Source organism: Telmatherina bonti (genome assembly GCF_933228915.1).
Source record: "Telmatherina bonti genome assembly, chromosome: 20".
In the NCBI taxonomy this organism is placed as follows: domain Eukaryota; kingdom Metazoa; phylum Chordata; class Actinopteri; order Atheriniformes; family Telmatherinidae; genus Telmatherina; species Telmatherina bonti.
The window spans coordinates 19,693,708-19,721,505 of NC_136618.1; the positions used below are offsets into that span (position 1 = coordinate 19,693,708).

At 38.3% G+C, this 27,798-nt stretch overlaps 1 protein-coding gene across 1 annotated transcript in view; it reads right to left on the bottom strand.

Moving 5' to 3' along the window:
* Positions 1–54: 54 nt before the first annotated feature.
* esyt2b (extended synaptotagmin-like protein 2b) overlaps positions 55–27,798 on the bottom strand; it is a 38,341-nt gene continuing 10,597 nt past the window's right edge. Inside the window, exons 6-23 of the mRNA XM_079259405.1 lie at positions 27,512–27,601; positions 22,573–22,628; positions 16,367–16,487; positions 13,319–13,495; positions 13,028–13,110; positions 12,704–12,752; positions 11,981–12,070; positions 11,798–11,893; positions 10,646–10,747; positions 6,969–7,043; positions 5,426–5,512; positions 5,137–5,286; positions 2,777–3,135; positions 2,470–2,568; positions 2,207–2,338; positions 1,530–1,635; positions 1,066–1,115; positions 55–960 (exon numbers count right to left, since the gene is read on the bottom strand). Coding sequence (XP_079115531.1) covers positions 891–960; positions 1,066–1,115; positions 1,530–1,635; positions 2,207–2,338; positions 2,470–2,568; positions 2,777–3,135; positions 5,137–5,286; positions 5,426–5,512; positions 6,969–7,043; positions 10,646–10,747; positions 11,798–11,893; positions 11,981–12,070; positions 12,704–12,752; positions 13,028–13,110; positions 13,319–13,495; positions 16,367–16,487; positions 22,573–22,628; positions 27,512–27,601 — 1,992 coding nt within the window. The 3' untranslated portion in view covers positions 55–890. The remainder of the gene's footprint in view (positions 961–1,065; positions 1,116–1,529; positions 1,636–2,206; positions 2,339–2,469; positions 2,569–2,776; positions 3,136–5,136; positions 5,287–5,425; positions 5,513–6,968; positions 7,044–10,645; positions 10,748–11,797; positions 11,894–11,980; positions 12,071–12,703; positions 12,753–13,027; positions 13,111–13,318; positions 13,496–16,366; positions 16,488–22,572; positions 22,629–27,511; positions 27,602–27,798) is intronic.

Sequence of the window (27,798 nt, forward strand, 5' to 3'; positions counted from 1 at the left end):
TAATACAGTTAAAAGCCAAAAATACATAGTGTGTTTTTAAGGCACAGGATTTATAATAAGAAATTTATTTAAAAGTTTCAACAAACAGTTTTAACCGCATTGCAAAACACATACAAGTACAGACGTGTGTATGCATAATCTTCACAGATTCTGTCAGCCTGCTCACATAATTCAATAATTATCTTCTCTGATATTCAATTAGTTTGTTCAACTCGGTTTTAGAATAATCAAACCCTTATTCAAGTATCCTTTACAGTATAATCAACAGCACTTATTCATAGCCCTAAAATGCCCCTTTTTCAGTGTCTGAGACAATATTCAGATCCACCAATATTGCACAAATCTCTAAAAAATATACAGAGCAGACATTTTATCGTTTGCATATGTGCATTCCATGTTTTTGATCAAGCATAAACAAAACGAGAAGAAAACAAACAAATAACACTGCATGACAAAAGAAAAATGCTATTTACTAATACTTCAGCGATTGCATCTGTTCCTTTGGTTAGAGTTTAAACAATAAACAATGAGGTTTTTTTCACATTTTGTCAAACTGGATGGAAAATAATTTGGACAAATCTCAATAAAAGTTTCCTTTAAGGAAACATAATGCCATTAAAACACCTGCAAATTCCTGCAATCACAGATTTTAGCATCTCCATATTTACACAAAAACACAAAAAACAGAGACAAGGCAGTTAGTGTGTTTCAGCACAGTACAGTATGGAACAATATCGTCCAATTGTCATCATGACATAAAACAGGAAATGTTTGGAAAAACTTCTTACATGCTGAAATTATTCCGGTAAACTATATAAAAAGATAAATGAATATATCAGCATGATGTGCCCAGGCTCTTTGTTCCTTTGGACAACAAGGAGGTGGTTTGGCTATGTGAGGAGGGGATCTTGACTACTTCTGATGCTTTGAGATGAGAAACCATCTTCACTTAGGTTATACCTGCACAGAAAAAAGAATTTTTTGTGTTAATTAAATAAAAAGAACATATTCAACCTTTATAAATCACTAAATATTGCAAATGAATAAGATGATAAGCATGTTTACCATTGTGTGATTCCCTTTGACATATCATCTCCGCTTAAATCTACCAGTACCTGTCATTTTGGTCAAAAAAGAGAAATTTTAATTATGGAATTGAGTTACAAAGAATAAACAAAATTGAAAAACAAAGTTCAGAAATTTAATGAAGCACAAAACACAACAAACATGTATGAAAATACTGCACCCTGTTGTATTTCATATGATTAATTTCGTTGGTCTGTTTTTGTTAAATGCTTTAATTTGTTGTTGGGATTTTGACATTGTTATTTTTTGTAAAATATATACATTTTTTGGTTGCATTTTATAAATAATTTCCTTTTCTCCACAGCAGAATTGCTGTTTTGATAGCTTTTGGTCTTTTTTTTTTTTTTTGCACCTTTTTGTTTTTTACCTGCAACATAATTACATCTAACACTGAAAAAAGAAAAAAAAAATTTAATGAAAGTCAAACAATAAACAGGTGTTACCTTTCCCAAAAGACCTTTATGTTTGGACAGGATGCTCCCTCCGTTTTTCACTGCTACATCCAGAGTTCTTCTGTAAAGCTCCACCATAGATACACTAAACTCAAACCTGCAAACACATGTACATGCACACATTATAAACCAGTAAGCTACCATGACAAATTTACTTCACAATGCAATCTTTAATCAAATATTCAAAATCAGGAAGAGTTAACAAACATCTGGGATGAAAATAACCATTGGCGAGTTTTCCAAATAGCTAATATAAATGTAGAAGTTGATTATTTTCTCTGCAGCAGATCGCTTTGCCAATCAATACACACATTTAACGTCACCAAAAGATAGTTGGATGATGGCATTTTATGTATTTATTAATTTATTTATTATTCATTTATTTATTTAGTCATTCATGTACGTATGATGACATTTTAGATGTTTGCAACCTCCAGCTTCACCTCAGTAACTGTCAAACTCTTTAATATTAGAACTTAAGTAAATGCAGGAAACTAGGATGCCACAAAAACAATAAAAAGTAGCTTTAAAATGTCTGTAAAACACAGGTAGCGTTTAGATGAATATGACAAAACTTCAAATGTGATCAGTTGAAAGCTGAAACCTCAAATATGACAGCAACAGATGATGAGTCGTCTTTAAAATTAAATGCAAGAATCTAAACCCACGTTTGATCATAAACAGGGTTAAGAGTCCTCTTCATCGTGCTCGTCTTCCTCCTTCCTGTCCGGCTCTTGTCAGGCAGCAGATAGAGGCGTATGAAGGGATCTGAACCGTCTTTGGTGAAGGCGATTAAGTTGCTGTAAAAGCACAGAACTCTTTCAGATTAATGCTGCTTGTTCATACATAGCTGCTTCTGTACGGAAAGCAATAGTCTGAACAAAGACAGCTAAAACACAGCAACTGTGTATTGTTGCAGTTTGGACCTCACCGGCAGGCGTGCACCACCACAATGAGTCTGTTCCTCTGGGAGCTGTGGCGAACAGTCAGCTGGACCTCACCCAGGGGGTACTGGCTGGGGGCCGAGCCGCTATAAACACACCAAAATTTGACAGTGTTATTCCCAGATGCTGCAGCTGAATTTATACCGCGTACATACACATACAACTGGGACAGATGGATCACTTGACATAAAGGATGATTGAATATTTATGTGTGTACGCTCCAAACCAGGATGACACTTTAACACAGTCATCTGCAGACGTTAAATAAAGTAGTACATCATATCCGGTATTTACTTCTGCAGCTGACGAAGCCTTTGCTGGAGCTCCAAGGTGGCGATGGGCAGAGAAATGTCCGAGGCCAGGCTGGGGGTGGACTCCTTGTGAGGCAGGTGTTTCTGAGAGCCAGACATGCAGATGCTCAGGCTGGAGGTGCTGTGACGAGGGCTGGTGGAGTATGGCTCGCCATCCCGACGCTGCAGGGTGGACGTGGAAGCGTGCATAGGCTGTGGAGGTGTGGGCGAAGGCAGCGGGGATTCAGAGGCTGACAGTCGCAGGGTGGGAACTGCAGCTGCGGCTGGCTGCGGCATACTCGATTTCCTGACCTGAACTGATGTGGGCATGTCAGAGGATATCTGCTTCTCCAAAGACAGGATCTACACACAGAAAGGATGATGCTATCAGGCAGAAAATGCTGCGATACCGCTTTAACTGAGTCATTTCAATGGAGAAATGAAGGATGTCTTTTTAAATATAAGTAAATATTTGGAGGCATTAGTGGTAAAATAATTATTTTTGTTAGATTGGAATTGACTTATTAAATAGATTACTGAGGTATGCTTGGATTTGTATTTATAACCAAAACATCTACTAGATGATGCATTATGTGGCAGCGTTAATCATTTTTATGTGATCAGTGGTGATTCTACAGAAGTGCCAGCGCCATGAATAGTGTTCAGTGTTTTCAGACATTAACGCAGCAAATATTTCCATTATGGATGTCCACTGTAGAGCACTTTTAGTTCAGACCTGAACGGGGTAAGATATAATAAACACTCGGCCAAACCAGAAAGCAGCTGTACAATCATGGTTAAGTAACATTAAGTGGTGGTTTGGGTGCTACTGGACTATTAAAGAGTGGAAAAGAACAGCAGTAGCTCTGCACTGGAAAAGATTAGGAGTTTAAAATATTGCTTAGTATTTACAAAAGCAAAAGGCAAAAAGGACGTATAACTTATATACGTATAACGTATAACCAACTGAGTTTAATTTATGAGCTCATAATTAGACACAAGTCAATAAACAATCCTAAGGATTTAAATTAAATAATGGTTATTTTTCAAGCTGCTTTTTGAGATATTGGGAAAGACAGATTGAAAAACTTTACCACTAAATCTGTTTATAGGAGTATTTTCACAGATTTTCCTTCTTGTCCCTACTCCCAGTCTTAGATCAGTGCTGTTATTAAACCTGTTTAACTGCCAGTATCTAAGTTTCTGTTTACCTGAAAGTCACAAGTGAGTGGCTCAAAACCGGCAAAATCTACACACAGTGTTCCTTCCAACCCCAGCGATTTGTGAAAAAAAAAAAATGCAAAGAAACAACTAAGTTTTGCTCTCAGATTTGGAGGACTTTAACACAAGGTCATCAGAGTCCCAAACCCAAATTATTAGTCACACAAAGTTAAAATGTGTAACAAATAAATACTCAAATAAGACCTGAAAAGCAAAGACTGAATATTTGATGTGAAATGTTTTCTTGACAACAACTGCTTCCACTGGTGAAGATGTTGACTCTTGCCTCGGCCCTCATGCTTACGTCTCTTACTTGATGCACTTTTACTTGTTTACCTGCTTGTTTGTCAAGTAAATTAAATGGAAAACAGGTAATTAATCCCAGGGGGAAATTAAAATAATTCATATAAAATCTGATTAAAATAGACGTTTATTTGATTTCTAATCTATGGTTAGGGTTTATGCATATATCAAATGATTTATATAAAAGAATAACAATATAACAATATTATTAATATTTTGAAATGTACAAAGTCATATAACTAAATTTAATTAAACTTAACATTTAAGTGGACAATGTACAAAATAATTAGGTAGTAATTTTAATTAAGTTTCTCAAAATTTAGAAAAAAAGGCATTGTCCCTGGTGAAGGATGTGTTCTTTGAAAAGGCCCTGAATGCACTTTAAAAACTTTGTGAATCTAATTCTGCTCATCATCTGTTTGACAAAAGGCAAAAAAAAAATCTGCACAAGCCAGCTGTTTTTCCAGCTGGAATAATTATTAGTTGTTTGCAACGCCTTTGTTTCATCTATTTCTCTCCAAGAGTCAATCAAACGGATTTAAAGTGGTCAGTCTGCAACGGCTGTAAACTGTACTTACAGCAAGAGCCAATCTATCAACAATTATTGAGTGTTTGAGTTAGAATACAATAACTTAATTAGTAAGCTACCGTATTGTTGACATGACAATACTTGATTTACTGCATCATTAATTCATACACTTGGTTTTACACAGTAACTCTCTTACTGGTCATTCTGTGTGAATCTGCACATTTTAAACATTTCTTCTAGCTGTGATGAAAATTTTGTGCATCACTAATGCTCACAGTACATGTGTGACAAGTGATTCAGTTCATTTGTACCCTCAGGGCCATCTTCAGTTTTATGATGGAGCTGGGCCCAGAGTTCTTGAGGGGAAAGCACTGAGTCAGCGTCATGTCCTCCTCCTGCAGCAGTCCACTCAAAGGCACCGTTAAGTTACCCAGGGTGCATCTGTGCTTGTCATCTTTTATCTGTACATTTAAAAAAAAAAAGGGTAAGGGGGGTTAAATACATAAACTTTTATATAAGTCATGGGCTTCACTTCATTTTACAGTATGATCTTGAAACAAGCATCTATTATTAGTACTTTTTCTAAAACTGCAGAATTACCTCCACCTCAAGCTCCTGCCTCCTGGGATTGTGGACGAGGAACGAGAAACAATCCTCCCACAGAGGCTCCTTGGTCTTGTACCGAATCTTTAAAGACAGACAGGAAATCGTTTGTTACGTACTGATTTAAAAATAAAAGACATAGAAAGAAATTTCATCTGATAAAACGCATCAATTTTAGGGCAAACATTTAAGTTTGAGGATATTTGCTGTGACCTGTGCTCAAGAAAATATAAGATTTTAACTAAAACAAGGACAATGAATTTAAGTGCCATCAGGTTCATACTGTTTGAGAAAGAAATATCACTTATTATATGCATAAACATCAAACAACATCTAGACTTAATATAGTATACGATGGGCAACAATCCATTAAGTTTTCCACTGTATGCTGCCAAGTCATTTATTTGGCGTCAGTACAAATGAATGTGCTTTTGAAGAAGTAAAGGTAAAAAAGCCTGGAAACAATAATAGTTCTGTTAAAAATAATACTATTTCTTCTTCTGTTGCCAGTGGGTGACATCAAATATCCAGTCACAAAGCTTAAATCTATGTTTTGCATGCGTCACATAGCAGATGGACTCAAGGAAAAAGCAGACCAGGCCATTGAGAAAGTTTAGATGAATTTAGCAACTTTAGTGTTATATTTTGTTGCCATCTGCACGGGGAAATTGCTTTCAGTGTGATACAAGTTTGATGTGTTCCTTCACCGGCTTAAAGCTTCTTAACACCAAATTAAACTAACAGGCAAAACAGAATCTCTCAGATGGTGCCGTGACATAAATGTTGGATGGCACTGTGACATTAAATGGAAACATCCTGTTTTGTTCTTTTCCTTGTGCAGTGACACGAAAATAGTGAAATTTTAAAAATTGTGTGACTAAATACATTAAGTGTGATTTAATCATCTGTATTTCCACTCCTGACTTCAGCCTCGTAAACCACATGTGTAACATGACAGATATGTTTTTGTTTTAAACGCTAAACATATGATTCCAATGGAAAACCCATCTTAAAACACACTTCATCTGCACATCATGCTGCTGTTCTTTTATTTCAGTTTCTCTCCTAAAAATGGATGCACTGTTGATGTACATCGTTTATTCATTCGTTCATTTTCCTTACTGATTGGTCCACTTAAGGGTTGTGGGGAAGCTGGAGGCCAACACAGACGGACAAAAAACCATTCACGCTCCCATTTATTGCTAGGGAGAATTTAGAGTGATCAATTAAGGTGCCATCATGTCAGGTGCTGCCAGGTAGGAGGAAACCAGAGAACCCCAGACAGAGCTCACGCATGCACAGTGAAAACATGCAAAGTCCGTTGCTGTACTTCACGACAGGAAAATAACAACAATGTCCAAAGCTTCATAGCTCAGACACGTTGGAAAGCTTCAAACAGAAAGGAAAATATTGAGCAATGGCAAGACATAGCAACATTTTTCTTCTAGCAGGAGTTAAACTTTAGAGAACAACTCGATACAGTATTTCTGGGCAGTATAGGCTGAACCAGTTCCGTCAGTGGAATAATCCAGATACTCACTTTACTCTCATGGGTTTTATGCCCAACTGTGAACTGGACATAAGGGCTGGGTTCACTGCTGCTCTTCTTGGCAGACTGTTAGACAATCAGAGAGGAAGGCGTTAGCTCATTGCCCAAACTGTGACATGTAATTCAACATGGACACCACAAAAACAACTTCAGGCTTGTGGAGACTCCATCAAGCAAACAGCGTTGAAAGAGTCAGTTGTTCAGACAGGAGGAAGATCAGCATATGTTTAGAAAAGCAGGGCTGCAGGCAGAGATGCTTCTGAGGGGACTGCCAAGCTTTGTCTCCTCTGCACGCTAAATTTAGCATGCCTAAGTCTGACAGCTAAGTATTACTCAGTATTCCTCACACAGTACATCCTAAATGCTTAAAGAATAGAGGCTATGATAACAATGGGAAGGCCTTCCTCTGTATGCTTTGTTTTCTCAGGAGGACTGAGCTGATTTAAAAATCTTTTTCTCATCAGCAGTAGAATTAAGCTTCGTGGTGCATGTGCAGAGTGGTTAAAGCAATCCTTTTTTATGTAACACTGCAATTAAGAAAGGCTTCTTAATTATTAATGCATGTAATATGGCTGTGTTATGTGCATTTTGTATGTCTACTACTTCTGCTTTCTGTATGTAAAGTGCATTAAAACACTTTTGCATTAATCCCCTCATGAGTCGGAATCCTTTCTCTGATTCTTCTCAGGATTTTTCCTTTTAGCCCAGTCATAAAGTATCATGTTTCTTTTGTTTTTTTTTTAAATCTAAATGTATACAGTACAAATGTAAAATCTGTTCTTCCTTGCTGTGCACAGTTAATACCATGAATTTGTTCAATTTTTCCACAAGCAGGTTAGAGATGGAAGCATTTTGTACTTTCGGATGATAGCTTAGCTAGTATTTTAAAAGATAATATTTTTATTCATTCATTCATTCATTTTCCGAACCGCTTATTCCAATTCAGGGTCGCGGGGAAGCTGGAGCCTATCCCAGCCGGCTTTGGGCGACAGGCAGGGTACACCCTGGACAGCTTGCCAGTCCATCGCAGGGCCACACACAGAGAGACGAACAACCACACTCATGATAATATTTTTAGAAAGAGAAAATTTTTTGCAATATTTTTGAAGTGTGTTTTACAGCAGCATGTTTATGTTAAAGTCCACTCAGCAGTTATCAAAAGTAGAGCAGCTTTTAGATGTCTGCAAGTTAAAGATCATGTTCATTTGTCTCTTCTTACATATTTGCATAGTCTTGATCTTTAAAGCTGATCATAATTATCTTAAAAAAATATCTGTCAATTATATTTACTTGCATGGAAACATATTTAGAGTTATTTATGTTGTTTTGTACCATTTGAGACATTCTAGACTGGCCGCTGGAGCTGATGTTTTAATGGTGAAGTGATGTGTGTTGTTGCAAGTTTTGTAAAATAAAAAAACACAAAAATAATCTCAAACAGATATCTGTTTCCAAATGACAGAATAGATTAAAAGTAATAAGACCTCAAACTAATTAGAATTAAAATTAGACACATGTTGTTATGTTATGTATCTATATATTATATGGATTAAATTTCCTCTGGTGGTATTAAACTAAGCACTAAACACATCCCTGACCTGAATCTGTTACACAGGTAAAAACTAGAAAAACTTGCACAAACATGATAAATACATGAATGAATGTGTCACATATCACCAATATACACTACCAGCCAAAGGTTTGGACACCCTTTCCCATTAGATAAAATAGGAAAGTGTGTCAAAGCTGGTAGTGTAAATATAGGATTTTTTTTTTTTAATAGTTAAGACAAATGTTAAGTTAATGCAGGTGATATGACCATAAGCAAATTATTTGTGCAGCTAATTAAAACTATGAAAGTAGAGATCTGTTGGGGAGTTCTGCTAGATTCTGCTAGATGTGTGTATATGTCATATTCAAAGATCAGCAGCCAGCCTGTTGTAATCCATGTAGTTGGTCTACTACTGTATGTGTTTGGTCAAATACTGTTGAGAGGTAAAGACAGTGCATTTGCACATTTTTCTGAAAACAACTCATTTGTGCAACTTTTTTTATGACAAAATCACTCACTTTAATTTCTGACTTCCAAACACCTCAGAATAAACAGCCTGAGATGCAGGAAACATTAGGAATCATTCTTAGAGCAACAACAAGATTGTACTATCAGTTATGGATGTTCAAGGAAAAGTTTAAGCATTACAAAGACCAAACAGCTGTTAGGGAAACTTGAAATACCCGGTACCTGTATTCCTGCTGCCGTGGAGCACAAGATAAGACAGCTACAGAACGTATCTGTCATCAATCCCCTACCATACAATGGAGAGAGAGCAGGGCCACAGTGTGTGGGAATGTGAAAGGCTCAAACTTCTTGGAATTAATAAAGAAACCACTTCTGTTACGTGAAATTTGTACAAGCTAATCTCTCAGAGTGGAACCTGAAACTAGACTTTGTTGTTGCATTGCAGCACGTCACACCTGTTGCTGAGACCAAACATGGCAATCAAAGCTGTTGCAAGAACTGACAAGCAGACTTCTGTCTTCCAACTGACATGGTCTGCCAGCACAACTTACACAAGATGTTGGGATATAAAAATAAGTACATGATGTGTTTCTTCTGAATTCCAGTTCATAATTTCACACTGAAGCAAATTTTTCTACCAAATTCTGTTCTGCAGGTTTGCTGTTGAATATTAAATGTTTTCGCTTTACAGAAAATTTAAAGTGCAATATTAGACTTTGCATGCAAGATCATGAGTCGGGGTTTGGGTTAAGTGTGACAACGATGCATCATTCAGGAGATAGGAGTGCACAGCACAGCACAACCAACACATCCTCATGCACAATTCACTCTTCGATAATCGCCACAATCACTTAACAGTGGATGGTGAACTTGAAGAACCAGCACAGGTGAAAGACAGGTTGTGATCTGGACATGCAGACCCTTTTCTTCACCACATTACCTTCAGAGCCTTAAAGACTGAGACTTGCTTCAACCCATCATAGGTGAAATCAGACAGGTTGCTCTTTAAGCCACAAGGAGATTTGAGGGAGAAAATCACACCCACGGTTAGTTTGAATGTGCTGGCATTGTTAAGAATGATGGGGAAAAAAAAAATCCAGATAAATGTGAAAAATAAATTTTTTTTTCTGACAACTGATTGGTATTGGTGTTAAAATAAAAAGCAAATGCATGGTAGTGTTGGGGCAGATACTGTTGACACTGCAGGGAGGTATTGAAGAAAAAAAAAAATACAGGCATTCCCAGCAGGGAAGACCTGGAGGAGCTCATTTGAGACAAGACGTGACTTCTGCTTTGAAAACAAGCTGCAAGATTTCTGTTTCTGAACAGCTCCACACTGGAACTGACAGATCATAACAAGCTCTACAAGTGAGTTTTTTATTCTACGTATAATCTTACACTTCAGCCTTTAACTAAGTATCTCACATGGCAGAATATGAAGCAACAGGAGGTCCTTGCATGGCTGCATCCTGCGCTTTTAAACCGTCTGCTTCATGTTAATGGTTACTGGACATTTCCATTAGAGAAAACTGGAAAAGCGTGCAGCTGACACATGCTTTAGCAAGAAACCTTCTGACAACTCCAACCCAGGTCATTGCACACTGCTAATGCTAACACTATGGGGATGCAGAAGCACTAGGGGACTCACAAATATTGTTTTACACTCAGATGAATTGCTCTCACAAAAGACTAGGCCAGATGCTCTCCTCTCACTTAAGTTTCCGCAGCATACGCTGCCTGTGAAGACGCTCTTGGGTGAAGAGGAAAAAGAATAAAAAGGAAACTGTGATTTTATGAGGAATAAGTTAATTAAATCATGCATTTCTGGTACAGTAGTGAAAACAGGTTCTGTTATTAAACTGGATGAAGTGAGAGAGGAAGTTGGTGGGGGGGAGTTGAAGTGTATTTGCAGACTGCAGTTAGGTTTAACCCATAAGAGCCTGGCGTGACATTTATGATACATACAGTGTCAGAGACATTTGGCATCACTTTATGGTAGATAATTTGCTCAAAATACTGTGTGACACAGTTTGTCTTTTCCCCTTTAATGGACACCAGAAAGCAGAAGATTACACTTGAAAATTTTGTTACATATCTCATGATAACAAATGGCAAATATCCCTAAATAATTGTTAGTTTTTTTTTTACATTTTGTTAAAGTGGCAAATAGAGATCTCAGTGAAAAAATGGAGATTTCTTACTATTTTTTAATGGGTTTTGTCTTTGAGGGTTAGGCTTAACTTAAGTTGTACCTCCTGTTTCTGTTGAATCATACAAGTAATGTAAGAATTATGTAGATTTTTACTGTGTAATAATATCTCCAATGAATTTACCTGATTCCTTTAAATAGCTTCAGACTGACAAGACAATCCTCTTAATTGTTATGCCTGTTTTAAAAACCCATTTAGGAAGTGGAAAGTCTGTGCCCACAAACACAGATACTTAAAGCAATCAAGAGTAGGTCAAACAACATGACCAATAAAGTTTAAAAGAAATAATAGTCTGCAGTTTTGTCAAATGAAGGCTGTGTCTGAAGAAGGAAAATGTTACAAAACAAATTCTTGACCTTGTTGCTCGTGTAAATCCAATTAAAACTGAGAAAGCAAACTGAAGAGGTCATGATGAATAACCACAGTAGTGCAAGAACAGAAACATGAAGATGAACAAAAAACATGAACACAGTAACATTTCTACTAAACTGGTTCAGTGCTAATAAATGTGGACATATAAGCCTACATTATTCTAGCAAAAACTACAAGACTGCAGCAAAACATGCTTCAAAATCACGGCAGCATCTTACTGGTAGGTTCTTAGCTGAGTCCAGATAGACGACCAGTAGAGCTGATGACAGCCCGTCATTTGCCAGGCTTCTGTCTGCACGCACGCTTTGTAGCGCCTGTTTGAACACAGCAGTAGCAAATACATAAACAGTGCAGGCAGTGATTACTGGGTTAAAGCAAGAGAGTTTGCTTTTTACTGGTACCTGATCCAGCTTCTCAGGAGTTGAGTACAGAGACAACCACTCCAGTTTTAAGTGGAGCTTCCCTGTAGGCGCCTCTTCCAGCTCAAACCACTGCAGCATTGAATTGAAATGAAACTTTATTTATCTTGCAAGAAAAAGTTTAAAAAATATCATTTTTATAATAATTTAATGATGACATGTTGACATCAAGGTTGTATGAAGGTATGCCTGGACCAGTGCGACACATGTTGCTCACTGTCATATACAGTATTCATAATGTGTTTTTCAAGGGCAGTAACTTCTTTATCTCCTGTCAACACCACAGGGTTGCCAAGCAACAGGGACTCGAGAAGATACGGACTTCATTTTCACAGCTCTTCTCTCAGGCATTTATTGTTGCTAGGCTGCAAAAGTACTCAGTAACAATTAGGTTCAGATTCTGTGTCATCTTTGTTGCATCAGTGCTGACAATCCCATCTCCCTCTTGATTTGGAGTGTTTGGACAGAGATGAGACACTGATGAACGGGGAGGGGAAAGTAAAGCTGAACATGTGCCTCGTGTGCCTTTAGAGCTTTATTTGGTAAGTCCCACAGGATCAGTCTGGAGTGGGGTGTTGCAGCCAAGCAAAAAAAACCTTATCATCTTCATCAGTGAGCATGGACATTTAATTCATAGAAACTAATTCTTAAGGTGTCAAACTCTTCAAGATGTGTAATGCATGCATAAAAATACAAAAAACTTACCTCATCAACTTTCTGCTCTTTGTATACCTCAGTTAAATCAATCAAAAGGCTGCAAATGATAGCAAATAGTTAGGAAAACTGAGATGACAAACAATAAACAGAAACATAATGCCAATTAATAATAGCAGAGGGGGTCCAGTTATTGATCAGCCTCTGTGTGTTTAATCAAATTTGCCCTTGGGTTGATAACTGTGAAAGAATACTTCTGCTTCATCATGACTCGTGTATACAAGCAACAACAAATAAGGCGCATCAAACAACCTTATTTCCTCTAAAGAAATGCTTGTTAAGATCGCTGCAGGGCAGGAAATGAAAGAGGCTTACCTCCCCAGGAAGTCATCTTTGTCTGGATCTTCATCAAACAGCTCAATCTCAAGATGTTGACCTGACGGCTCGTAAACCAGAGCCTGGGGAACACACAAACACATTCAAACCGGCACAAACAATCAATAAAGAGTGTGTGTTCAAGCAATCAGGAAAAAGACACACTTTAGTCTTAGTGGAAAACAGATATTACTCACAGTTCAAATTAAAACTGTGACAAAGAAATACATTCCTGTTTCGTCTCTGAGAATTGAAGCTTTTGATTGACATGATAGACAAAAGAATGATCACCTCATAAACTTCGTTCCACTTGGGATGAAGGGTTTGTTTAATAGTCTTGCTATGGAAAAGCTGAGTGCCGATCTGCAGGACACCGTAAGGGTCAGACTTGCCCATGATCAGTCCTCCCAGAAACTTATCCTTCCCTTCCAGGTCCTGAGCCTCCAGAAAGTGGATCCTCAGGACTCCCTGAGGAGACATGCAGAGCAGAGTGTTAATGGGAGCTCAGAAATAGCAACTAGCAGCATCCCAGTGCGGCCGCTGCGATAATATGTGATGCAGCGTGGGGTATTAAAAAAGAAATGAGGGAGAAGATGTGGCTTTATAGCTTCATTGAATAATAAGAAAAAAAAAAAAGAATCATATAAATTATGTACAAACATGATTACATGAAACTGATGGAATTTCCTGCTGTTACCTCACTGTAAGGAGTTTCCTGGTTCAGATCTAAGCTGGGGCTTTTCTGCAGCTTGTATATTCTCTCTGTTTATGTCAGGATTTTCTCTGAGTGCTTAAATTCCTCCCACAGTGTGGAAGCACTTGTTTTAGTTTCACTGGATATGCTAATAGGTGCAGGTTAACCATAGACTGTATGGGGTTAACATGCATGGCTATTTGTGTCTGATGCGGCCCGTGGTACTGACAGCTGGGAAAAGTTGAGGTGAGGGCAACAAAATACGCTCTTTGCATGATGAATTAGTGCATCATATAATAATATAATAATAACTAAATACTTAACAATTAGCAGATTGGTAGCATGACTGAAAAAAATCTCTCAGAGGCTGAGTGTCAAAGATCCTCAATTTGAAATTTCAAAGAATTCTGAAATTTCTATATCAATGATGCAAGCAATTATCATGAGATTTAGAAAAGTTAAAAATTAATTTTTGTTTTTTGTAATCTTCAGGCTCTTAAGTCTCTTCATCTACTTTAGAAACAGACAAAAGTTGTGAAAATCCCTTTTAGCTGTCAGACTTGAATGAAGAAAAGTTCAGAATGTCTAAATGCACAAGAGTTGAATCTCTACAATAAAAATGATCCAGAAAAGTTTTGTTTCTGACCTTCTTTTTTTTTTAATTTACTGAGGTAAAAATGAAAAAAAAGTCATGTGGTCTGATGATTCAGAATTTTTTTTTCCCAAGAAACATTGTCCAAAAAGGAAAAATGCTCAAAGACCATTGCCACAAAGTTAGGCCAGAGTTTGTGATGCTCATGTTGGTGTACATTGGATGGGTGATGTACAACAGTACCAAGGCTCAATAAAATAAACAGGTTTTAGAAAAGCATATGCTACCACCTAGATGAAGTGTTTTCCAAAGAATGCCTTGATTATAACAAGACTATGCCAAACCGCATCACCACAATTTGTCTCTGAAGTCAAACAATCCAGGTGTTAAACGTGTGTGAGGGTCCTCTGTCATCAGCTCAGGGTAAACCTAACTGCTTAATGGTAACGTTACATTTTCTTTTGTTTTTTACTGTTCCTGAAGACATTTTCACCTCTTATCTGAAAGGCATTCTTCATGAAAACTGACCGGTGGAACGTTTCAGGCTAATAAGCTGTTTTAGGACAAAGATGCCATGTTTGGTGCACAATGTGGGTTCTTTAACCTGTGAGTTTTTCTTTCTTTCTTTTTTTTTTTTTTTTTAATAAAGTGGTTCCAGTGCTGATTTTGTAGTCAGATCACAACTTAAAATCAGCTCTTTCTGGTTTGGCTATCAAAGAACTAGTTCCAGCACAGAAACAATGGTGCTAGATGAGCATTAACTACTTGCTAGGCCAGCGCCAAGAACTACTGACACCATGGACCAGATTACATAAAACATGCAAATCAATCCTGCTCTGAATAGTGAAAAGAAATATCATTTCTTGCTTTTCGTTAATACAGGTTAATAACCGGAAGACCATTATTCTCTGATGAGTGCGTTCACAACCACCAACTGTAGGTTAAAACAATTGTTATTAAATAAGCTGCTGATTTTAAGATGTTACTTTGAAAAGAAACCGAGGCAAACTTGTAATATCTAATCTTTTTTCTGATGATAAACTGTATCTGCACTCTGGATTCCATGACAACTGCTCACAACACTCAAAGAAAATGAGACAATTGCTAATGTTTTTTTTTTATATCTAAAACATGTTCACTTTTTAATTAAAATTTTTGAATATTCAAATATTTTTAAATGTTTTCAAAACCCAATGCATTAATAAAATATGTTTATAAAATTGATCTCCTTTGTAGTTCTCTCACACCTAAGGTCACTTTTTTCACACACTGGTGACACAAAGTCTAAAGGGCTTTGAACCCTTTATAGATGCTGCTTGGATAAGGTGTCATCAGATAAATTGGGCAACCTTTTGATAAACCAGCTGGGAAACTAAGAAAAAATATTGATTTTCCCACAATGCTGTCTGGTTTTCTTATTATGCTCTCGACAAAAAGAGACTTGTTCATCCCCAGAACACTGACAGGTTCACAATCACCTGTACCTGAACAACGTAACCCCCCAGTTTATCTCTTTTTCTTTTAAAGATGTAAGCAATTAAGGCAGCAGATCAATTGAAGTTAACGTTGATCATAAAACTTACTGTTTTCAATAGGAGTGATAAAAACAGAAAAAAATGGACTACGCAGAAAAATGTGAATAAACTATTTTATTGACTACTGGTTTCACATTCAAGGTAAAATTTGAATAAATGCTAATTGTAATTGCATGAAATAATGGTAGCAAAGTTGCACAAAGTATGTAGATCAAACCTTTTATCTTGTTGCCATGGATACATGTTTTAATGGTATAGCCTTCCTTTTCTTTTCTTTTTTTTACTGGAGCGGCTCCTTTTTGTTCCTTTTGTTCTAGTCCTGAAAACACTCAGCTACTGTGTTTTCCAGGAAAGGATCAAAGAGTTAGATCTCACACCAACATCCCAGAAGAGTTCTGATGTAGTAACCATGAACTCCCTGTTGGAAAAATCAGCTTATGAACAAACAAAAATGAGTTGAGAAGATATAGTACACCAGTACCTGGTAGAGTGGATGCATTTTAAAACTGTATTAGTACCTTTGGCATTGGAAAGCGTATACTGGCCAGTTCCGAATCTCCAACCAGTGGGATGGTGACACGGTTTGGTAAAACCACATAACTGTAGATTATATCTTGAATCAGGCTGTCGGAAAAGCCACTGTAAGGACAGGAGGGAGGGTTGAGAGAAGGAAGGCAGAAGAAGATCAACAGAATTAAGTAATTAATTATTTAAAAGGCATCAAGAGTACCTTAGGGTCATGAATATTCCTTTAATCTTAGTTTAGCACAGTGTATTTTTGTTTTACATGTGACATGAAAGCAGGAAAACTGGAGTTTCTACCGCCAGCCCTCAAACTTCTCAAGGTCCACTAATGATTCAGTGCTCTGTGACAAAAACAGCAGTGAAGGAACACAATTACGTTATGAGAGCCTTTCTTTTATTCATTTAGCTGCCGTCGCACAACTGGAAAATTGCAATCACAGCTAGGAAAATTGAGTTATGATGAATGTTCATCATGCTGCGTTATTGCCCAGCATGCCTCTCCAAGACTAATGGATGTTATTATGGAACAAAGTGTCCATATATTGCGATGTGTCTATCCAGACCACAGGCATTGCTGGATATGAGCCCAAATCCTTTGGAGGGATTCCTAAACTTCACTGCAGGGAGAAATAATGAAAATAATAAATAAGCCGCAGGAATCCATTTCCATGTGAGAAACAAAAACAACATGGTCAGGTGACAAGCCGCAGATAAAACATTTATTTAAACAGAGTCTGAACAGTTCATTCCCTGAGCTTTTCTACATCTACATGAATGTCGACTCCATCCATGTAGAAATTTACAGTAGCTAGGTAATAGCTTGGATATAATTGGTGCATAAATTTAGGAAGCTTGTGTCATTGGTTGTTTCTTGAATTACACTCAGGCGTTTTCATTTATGACTGAACCATAAAACTCAACTTGCAACACTGATGACCGCGCTGAGCAACTCAATACAGTTATCTCTGAGCTTTCAGCATCTGCTGTTGGTCTGTTTCTAGTCTCACTCTGTACCAACAAATCTTACAGCAAATAGCAGGAATAGCGTCCAAGCCACCCAGTTAAATGGCTGTAATAGGCTGCTTTTCTACATAGTGTGAATGCCAGGTTTTCCCCCAACAGAAGAAAAGGCAAAAGAAGTTTATGAGTACTCTATAAAAGCAGATCTGTCAGTAACCGGTTCATCATCAATTAAGTAGCATCATTAAAAATAACAAAACATGATATTCTCTCATCTTTTAAATGTAGCTATGTGTTGCGGCACTAAGCCTGCTGGCTGCAGGGCCTATATGTAAACCATACACTGTACATAAAAAGATGGACGTAGCCTCTGTGACGTCACCCATATGTTTCTGAAGAGCTGAATTGAAGCTCGGTGGGCGGTTCCTACCACCGCCATCTTGGCAGAAGCTTGCGTGTCGTCTCGCCCGGAAAATACATATATGGGCAAAGAGGTGGAGCTGAGAGGGGGGCTTTGAGTGTCATGGTGGATGATTGATATTGAGCGAACTCCGAGCTTTCTGTAGCTTAGAGCTAACTGAGCTAACCCTGAGATAACAGGAGCCAACCAGCTAACGGAGGTAAGCAGGCTAAAGCTAAGTCATGTTGTTAACCAGCTAAAAACCACGGTTGTTTTACGTTCTTCTTACTTGAAGCGGGAGGTCAGGTACCTGTCAATCAAAAGGACACGCCCCTAAATATGCCAAACTTCGAGATTAAATTACTTTTAAACGAGCGAGTTAGAAAAAAATTCACTCCCCCCCACAGTTGTCATGAAGGTAAACCTGACCTATTAAACCGAAAATGGGTTTTTGAACATGGCAGTAAGCATGTTTATTTCTGCTGTGAAGTTGGTCTTTTTAAGGTGGGAGTCTATGGGGATTTGCTCTGTTTTGCAGCCAGCCCCTAGTGGATGAAGGGGGAACTGCAATTTTATGCACTTCCGCATAGGTTTCACTGTTAATCGCTGGAGGCTCCGTCCATCTGTCATATACTGTCTATGATGTAAACAGTAGAACTTCAGTGCCTACGAGGGATTGGCTGCCATCCCTTAGCTCCGCCCAGACCACCATGCTCTGGGATTGGTGGACTGCCTAGTTGTGCAAAAGAATCACAGATATTTTGTTTTTTGACTTTTTTTTAGGTTGCTGCCTTTGGCTGGTCTTTGTGGCTACAAAACATTTGGTCTGCCTTTTGGTTTTTGTTAGTCATTCATGGGACGTTTTAAGTTGTTTCCTTTGTTTAAAGCACTTTGTAAATAAATCACAATAGCAACTTCTACCTAGTTGCCTAAAACAAGTTGTATTGCCGCCCCAGGGTTAGATCCCACAGGGTTTGTAACACTATGTGACAGCAGCTTGCAAGGCTGACATGAGCTTCCAAAAACAAAGAGTTGTGCATCTTGTGCAACTCGTAAATGTGAGTTGCACAAGAGTGGAAACCTCACAAGCTATTAAGAACTGCTTTACACCACAAGCTAACGGAGGTGTCCCATGTCACACAGGTGAATCGTCACACTCAGTGTGACAATCGTCACACCTTCAAAGTGAAATAATATTTTAGACGGCAGAAATGTTCCAGCATAATCATGAGAAACATCCCAGTTGTAAAAGTGTTTTTTATTTTAGTACAGTTTCCAAATATCTGAGCTGTACATTTTTATTTTAAATATTTAGTTTTACAAGTGTTATTGCTGCTTCTCTCGGGTTAGAGATTCATGTTTTCTGATCATATTAATAACTACTCTACAACACCACTGTCAGTAAATAGTTAACAGTATACTTGAACCTACATTACAACAGCAAACGTAGTTCAAATTGATCTATCAAGCTGAGAGCACGTCAGTTAGCACAGAAATCACATCAAGCACTGGGATCTGTCACGCAAACTGGTTTTACAAAAGATTGCATTTCAAGGAAGCCGGAGGAGCTTGTTTCCTCATATCAGTTTACCCTGATGTTAGAAAATGATTGTTTATCAGCAAAGACTTCTCTGGAACTTCATGCGAGTGCCATTTGCGATAAAATTAACCGGGTTTTGAATCAGTTCCAACAATAACATACAAACAACCAATTTCTTTTTAATACTTGTGATTATGTAAATATTTTCTATCTTTTATCTATTATCTATCTTTCTATCTTGTACGGACATCACTGGGCATGATTTGTTATGAACATCACAAGTCATGAATAAAAAATGAACTTTTTTAAAAGTGAACTTTGGCACAACAGTGAGACCACAGCCAGCAAAGTCAAAATCTGTTTGCTTGTTTGTTTTATTCGTAAACTGGGTGAAGCATTTATTTGATCAGTTTTCAGCTTATCTTTTAGGGAAGCAGCATTCTGACTCTGGTGGCAGACCAGACCGAGCCGGAGCACCTCTCAAACTGAAAGCTCAGGATGTGTAAAGAGATTCCTGCTGCATCAGCGCTCATAGTGGTGCTTCTCTCCTGCTGCCCAACATAAACACTAGAAACACCCACATGTCCGTATGTGTGGGTGTGCTTGTGTTTGTGCACTGCAGACTAACAAAAGCAAGTGTTCATTTATTTATGTTACAATACCATTGCTACCTGCTTATACTCTCTTATCTTACCAATTACAGTATGGTCATAAGTGTTTTCACATGCTACTAAGCTCCTTTAATGGATAAGCATGTGTGTGCTGCTTGCATGTCTTAGGCATGTCTGTCAATGCGGCCTTTTATCTCAAACGAAAGCACTGCCACAACTAGTGGAATGCCATGAATTTTTTTTCTATTTCTTTTTCCCCTGAAGATAAATCCTATCGATCGGTGGTAATAGTGCCTTAATATTTTTCTCTACAGCACAATTAGCAGGTAAAGGTTTTAAAACATTGACATTTGTACAGAATAAATTGGGACATACATTAGGACTCTACAAATATTCATGGCACCCCCAGGAAGGCCGTTAATGTTTTTCCTTTAAAGGCACAATAAGGTGGAAATCTGTGGCTTGGGAGAAGTTTCCAGATGGATTGTTATGAAATTTGGTACAAACACCATTTTCCTTTAGAAGGAAAGTGATCAGTTTAATCATGACCTGACATTTCATCGATGACACTGAACACTGAAATTGTCACCATTCTTAAATAACTAAACGCTTCAGCTGCAAAACAGCTGGTAGAGGAAGCAGCAGCTGTGATTTAGCCGCGACTTTAAATTAATTACTCGTGGTTAAGACTGATGTTGTCCTTTTCTCCCAGAAAAATGTTGGAATGGTGCATGAATGAAGGAAAAGGGACTTGTGGCACTCATGAAACTTAAAGAGGTAAGTATGGATGACTGAGTTATCTTAATTTCTTCCAACATGTATGGGCATGCAGCTTGATTTTCAAAGGAAAACACAGTCAGCAGTGTTTCCAATCATGTCAGTTTTAAAAGTCTGCAGTAGTGTGAACAGAAACCCTCAGGGCTAATAAACTGATCCAACAAGGAAGCACCACAAACTTCAGTTAATTGAATGCTGGTTTCTAAAGCAAGCCAAACAAATTTCTGACAGAAACACATTTACAGCCTGGTACAAGAAGAGGAACCAGGTTTCCATTCCTGTAATTGATTTGCAGGTAAAAGAAATAAGTAAATAAAGGTGAGCTAAAAGACTAAAAATGTTTATTCATCGGCAAAAATTTCACGTTCTCTCGAGGCTCCTTCCTGTTTTAAGTGGGACATGATAGCAGATGTTATTTAACAACCCTGATATTCCTGGAAATAAAAGTCCTGTCTGAAGAAAAGCTATTACTAATATCTTCTTGTGGAGAACCACCAGAGATGTTACGTACTTAGGCTAAGTAGACTAAGCCGCTTCACCACAGATTTGTGTTAATGAATAAAAAGCCTGCTACTTTCACAAGTTTGACTCATGCAGAGTTTATAAGTAATCCATTATTATGAGTGGAGCAGCTTTAAAAGACAGAAGTTACCCAAAGTACAAATGTAGCATCTTCTCATTTGTCTGGTTCTTTCATATATCACCTTTGACTTTAAAAAAATCAATATTCAGGAACTTTACTAGTCACGCCACACTACAACACCACATTATAAACTTAAAGCTTCAAAATGCTCAACCACAAACCGATGGACAACATCCTGGTGGCTGTATCCATGTTTTTTCATGCAGCCTATGATGGAACGATTGCAGGTGTAAATAAAGCAAAAGTTCTGCCTTTTGATACAAAAATGATCATTTTACACAAAGCCTCCATACATAGCCAAAAGCAGTGTGTAATACTAAGACTGGGACTCATATTTACTGCATGTTACAAGATGAAAAAAAGATTGTCACTACACAGTAGTAATACATTGTTTAAGCATTTAAGTCAGCAGCTGATACCTTCCGTCTGTTTCTGCTTGTAGGGAACTCTGACTGCAGCTAAGATTTCACCATGTGGGCCTCTACTTCTATAGCTAATGCCTCTTTCACTGTACATGCTCTTCACAAGTCCGACTAACCTAATACAAGTACACAAGCTCAGCGGATCAATTTCACCTCCACTGAGCAGACAGGCAGGAAGAAAGTGTCTATGGGACTCTAACACAACTGTGATATGTGACAAGCAGCTGTAATCCCAGAAAATTACATTCAGTATTCATGACTGTGTCACTGTCTTTAGGGTGTAAATAATGAACAACTCAAGATGGCAGCAAGTAATTGCTTTGGGATGTTAGCAACTCTTAATCTGCTCTCTTTTACTCTCTGCTCGGCCCACGTGGAAGCCTGAAGCGTAAAGACTCTTAATGTGAGCAAATCAGTGTGAGCAGGAATGGGGAAACTGTTCAAAATGAAAGCATGTCACATATGACTTGTTTTATGTTAAGTTGGGTTAGGTTGTTTGCTTACTAATGGCTGACAGGTTTTTCTAAGTTAGCCCAGCTTAGCCACTATGGTAACTAGCTCAAGGCATACTTTCACAGACACAGATCAAGTGACCACTTTTATATGAAGTATGATTTTATTTCTTTAAAGCTAAAAATATCACTAGAAAAAAATCATATAATTGTAAATATGTCTTTGATAAAGTAAGTCAAAAATAACTTTAAAAGCAAACAAAAGCTACATCACATGCTTGCAGTTACACTGTAGAAAAAATGTTTCCCACTAAACACTGAAAACTCCAAACACGTCTTCCAAGTCAAGTTTTTTGTCTTAAAACGTAATAAAAACATGTTTAAATTGACTTACTTGAGCCCAGGAATGTCCAATATATTGGTGAGGCCAGTCCAGTTAATGTCCAGAAGCTAAAACAGAAGAAAAAATAGGAATACACCTGGGAGTTAGACTGTGAGAGCAGAGTGTGGAAACTAAATGGAGCCAAACACTTAACTTTATTGTTTCATGCCCCCGAACTACATTTACCACTTGGCTCCTTGTTTTCTGGCCCACACTCCCAGCTGATTAATAACAGCAGGGACCAATCCTTCTCCAAGTGGCTCCAAGCTTGCATATATATCAAACGTTTTATGGATTAGCTGCTGCTGTTTTGGCCCGACAGACCTTTCTTAACTCATATATTGTCTTATTGTTTCAACCTTGTAGACTCTTCAATTACAGTTGCTGTGAAAAGTTTTGAAACACCTGGAAGTTTTTTTTATTTTGTTATGTTTCAGACTCATTCTGAGATCGATTCAATTCATCTGTTTCTCACCAAGTAAAGTCTCCAAAATGACAATGCATAAACAAACACCTATTTGCATATTGCAAGGATGCAGGCAATTTGTTATGGCACTCACAGCTGGCTTCTGGGTCACCTCACTTCTTTCAGTGGAAATTGGGATTCTTGTGCAACTTAAAGTAGAATCCACCTCTACCTAACTAAACTCTGTCAACGTAGTTATAAAGGAATACAGCTGTGTTTATGAGGCTTAGTTGATGATGTATGTCAGTGTAAACCAAGTTGTCCAGTTAAGGAAAACGGACCCTAAACCAGCAAGACAACTGTGTCAAGGCTCAAATCCACAAGCACAATGGTTTCCATCACTGTAAAAAAGGGGTGCACAAGTCCAGGCCTTGAGATCTACTATCCTCCAACTTTAAGATGCAACTGTTCTTTTACAGTTACCAGGCTTCTGCAGAGCTGCATGACATGTGCATGAGGGAAGTCAGGCATTTCCTTCAACTGGGAAAGCAAAGGAATGCATCTAAAAGTTGAAGGACAGCAGATCTCGATCACTGGACTTTGGGCACCCCCAGCTGTAGAAATGTAAGTTTCAGACCACTAACAGACTGCTGGCATCCGTCTACCAAAACAGTTAATTGGAATACAAAATGTTTGATCAAATAGATAAAAACAAGCCCAATATCTGAGTCTGTTAGCTTAAAAAGTCGGATTCATTGGGGGTGCTGCTTCTTGCAGAGCAAACACGTGAAGTAGACCAAAATTTCCACTTCCTGTATTTTGTTTGGTGTGGCATTGTGGTTTAAACAATATCAAAACAATGTCGTGCATAGTTTTCAGAAAAGGTTTGTTTGTGCACAGAGATGGAATGACACTGGCTACGGTTACATGGTGTTTTTTTATTTTCAAATTAATAATTTGCAATTTAATAATTCTAAATTAATGTATTCTTCTACGAGTTTACATAAAAATAATAATTCTGAATGAAAGTTTACATGACGCATGTCTTCACTTAATTCCTCTCTAGAGCGGCGGGTTGGGAAGGGTTCTGATTGGACAGAGAGTGCACGTGACGTGTGAGGTATACCAGAAACAAACAAATTGGCTCCCTGCGTCTCATCTTTTTAGTCATAACTTGTAAGAACTACATACTAAGTACCAGTTTATTACCAGTTTTATTATAAATCTGAACTACCAGCTCGACATGAGCATACTACTTGACTTTTTGCAGCAACTGAGAAGGAAACGAAAGATAGACCACCGAACACAGGAGGCAAAACAACACACGTCATCGTGACAGGACAAGGTAAGGAGCATCCGCAGAACGATCAGAATTAACTTTGAGTGGAATTAAGGTTTACATGACAAAGGAATTAAATAGTTTGGAATTAAAATGTGAATTCCTGGTGAGAACAGTCAAAAGGCTTGGCTTGTTTGGCTAAAGAGCATTGTGAATGGGATCTCAGTCTGGAGGACTATCCCATCCCCCTTCTTGCTTTCCCATTTGTGGGGAATTTCACATAGTGATGAGGAAAAATAGTTGACTGAACTGAATTCAGATGAGTCTAAAGACGTTCTGGCTGCAGTTATTTTAATAAATCCTGCAAATTATATTAGCCACAACACATTATTTGCAACATTAGTATTAATAGCATTGAACCCCGCACATCAATTGATATAAAAACACCTGCCTACTGAAATCTTCATAAAAGCTGCAGCACTAATGCCTGGTTCTCATTAGTTTTGAGGATAATGAGGGCAGGTCCTTCACCAGTCTGCAAAGTTATATTTTCATATTACTCTGCCTCAGAAAAAGTTCAATCTGAAAATGGGGTGAGAGTAAAAAGAAATCAAAGAGAGGTGTGAATAGAACGACCTAAGACGGAGGCAGCAGGCAGACTCTCAGTGGGCTTTCATCTGCCTCTGCCTCCCAGCTCAAGTAGCTGTTGTTTTCTTAATGAGTCTTTCTCACCCTTCTTCAGCCCAACCTGCTTATACTGCAGCAGATACAGAGTGCTGCAGGGAAGAGGGGAGGACTACAGAGCTGTGAATGATGGCGGTGTGAGCAGTGCAGTCAAAAGAGGTTTACTATTCCAGGAAAAAAGGAAAAAGGGAAATAAATATCTTACTAAAAGCTTTTTGTCAAGAGAATTTAACAATGTGATGTAAAAACAAAGAACCGTTTTATCCAGCCAGCATTACTGTTATCATCCAGTATAAATATAAATGTTGGGTTTAGCTTTTAAAACACACTCAGATTCAAGAAACGCGCTGACATCCTGAAAAACATGCTTGTTTGCTTTTTTTTTTACAGGAACAAATCAATATTATCTGTGCACACTCAGTCTCACACCGGCTATATTCTAGGCCCCCCTGGACACGACAAGGAATACTTGTGGGCTTCCAGCGAAGTCAGTAAATATCCAGATGACAGATAACCAGGTCAAAACTTACTAATCCCCATGCTGATCATTGTTTGAATGTAATAAATAAGGACTAAGAGCTAAAATCGAAACCTCCAAGATCGTGCCTTTACCCTCCAGGCTCTGCTTGTACCAGATCTAGAGATTAGTTTGCACTCAGTGTGAAGCTAAGGCCTCAAGCTTGTTAGCTTTGCTACAGTTTAAGAATTGAAAACAGAAATGACTCAATAAGACTCACTCTGCCTAAAGATTAAAAAAAAAAAAAAAGGTTCAAAATGGCTTCAAATCTGTAGCTGGGCAAACATTTTAATGGTATGTAGTTATGCTTATCCTTTTCTGCCACAACATTTCTTCATGGTAAAAGTTATCTGACAGGTCGATTTCTAACCCAGCCTCACTGTTTTTACAGCACACTCTGGTCTCTGTGCTGTTTAGACACGCAGTTTGGCAAACATAACTTCCAGCAGAGCCGAGAGAGATTCCTGAGTTTCCCCTAAAACACCCTGCAGGCTGGAGACTCATGAAGTCACAAGCATAGTGCTGAGCAGCTATGATCAGCCTTATGCAGGCTTCACATCCACCTGACAGCATCTGCATTAGGTGCGAACTGCTCCTCTGCTGCTTCAGGGCTGCATGAGTATTTTCACACAACTAACTTGCATGTTGTGGCACTGCAGCAGCGTACAGCGTCTACTGCCTGCATAACCGCAGCAAGATTTCTGTGTACACATGACAAACTGTGGTCAATTACCTGATTATTTTTACAGTAAATTATTTACAAAAAACTGTTACTTGTTATTTTAGAAATACAAATGCAAGGTAATACATTCATAAACTGATAAAGTAATGTTTGCATAGTAAACAATCACCGTGGTTCCTTGACTCTGATACTTTGCTTTGCTTGTTATCACATAAACTGTTTGTTCATCTGAGCCGCAGCAATAAAGTCTCCTTAGAGGATCCACTGCAGAATGTGTTGCTTCTTTTTAGTTTCACTGCACTTAGTCGCGTTAATGTGAGCGCACTGTGCAGACATGGCCAAGACCTCTTATGGTCTGGAAATATTTTTGTTTCATTTGGCACTCAGTGCTCATCCCTGTATGGCACACAGAAAGTAGGAAGAAGAGTTATTCCAGGTCCAGGATACACAATAAAGTGTTTTCCGTTTTCATTATTTCTTTTTTTTTTTTTTACACATGGGAAATTTCTTTTGGCAGTTAATTTTCTCTCTTTTCCAGTAAACCAAATGTTTTGTCATCTCAGGGATGGAAGAAGACAGGGATATGTTTATTTACATGAGGGATTACATCATGATTTGCTTGCTGGAGCTTCCTTGGGTTTCCTACAGCATTGTAATATCTCCACCTTGAGCTGTAGCTGAATGCCAGGGGTAGAGAAGTCCGCCAAAGTAGGTCTGGCTTGATCTGCAGCTATTTAAAGAACTGCTATAGCTCCACCGAGTCCTCCTCATTTGTTTTTAAATCGGTCAAATAATTTAAAGCATTGCAGCAGGAGCTCTGAGCAGTGGGCTGAACTGGGGGGATCAATGGAACGTGCACGGGAAAATACTGGCAATGTGAACGCAAATCACGTCAGGTGAGGCAGAGCGTTTACTCAGCGAGAGCACAAGCAGCCGTCGATACCATTTACAACAAAAGGAAATTGCCTGAAATCAAGCTGAAAAGTAACCGATTCACATCTTTTTAAAGTCCAGTTGGGTTCATCGCTTCTGGATGAAACAGGCAGAAAGAAGAGCAGAGGACAAGCAGACACCATTTAGAGGAAAATAGATTTTAAAACACACTAAGACTCGAAGTGGGTGTAAAGGATATTCAGATAGGTGTGATAACAGTTTGCATTAAAAGCAGAAAGAAAGGACACCATCCAGAACATTGTGTACACAATGAGACTGAAACACTGTGGTGCCGCCACAGGTGCTCTACTTTTGTATTTCAACACACAAATCCCAGTTTAATAACCTTCTCAATAATCATATTGCATTTATCCAGACTACAGTGTCATTATAACTTCAGCTGATGATGTGTTTATTAAGTTTAATTGAGGCAATTAGTGCCGTACTTACTGGCTTCTTGAGGAAGAACAGGGACAGAGCTCCGACCAGAGGTACGTCCCCTAGCAACGGCTCCATCACCACCCTCAACACGCCGTGGATCTATGGAAACACAGGAGGAACGCGATGATGCACACGAACACAAACAGACGGCTAAACAGAGCTAACACCCTGCTGACCCTTGACATTCTTCAGCGGTGGAGCCGTCGAAGCTGAAACACATGACAGGTTGGAAAGTCGATCACTTTCCAGCTTCACACCTGCCAGAGCGTTCCTCCACCTTCTCCATAACATATTAG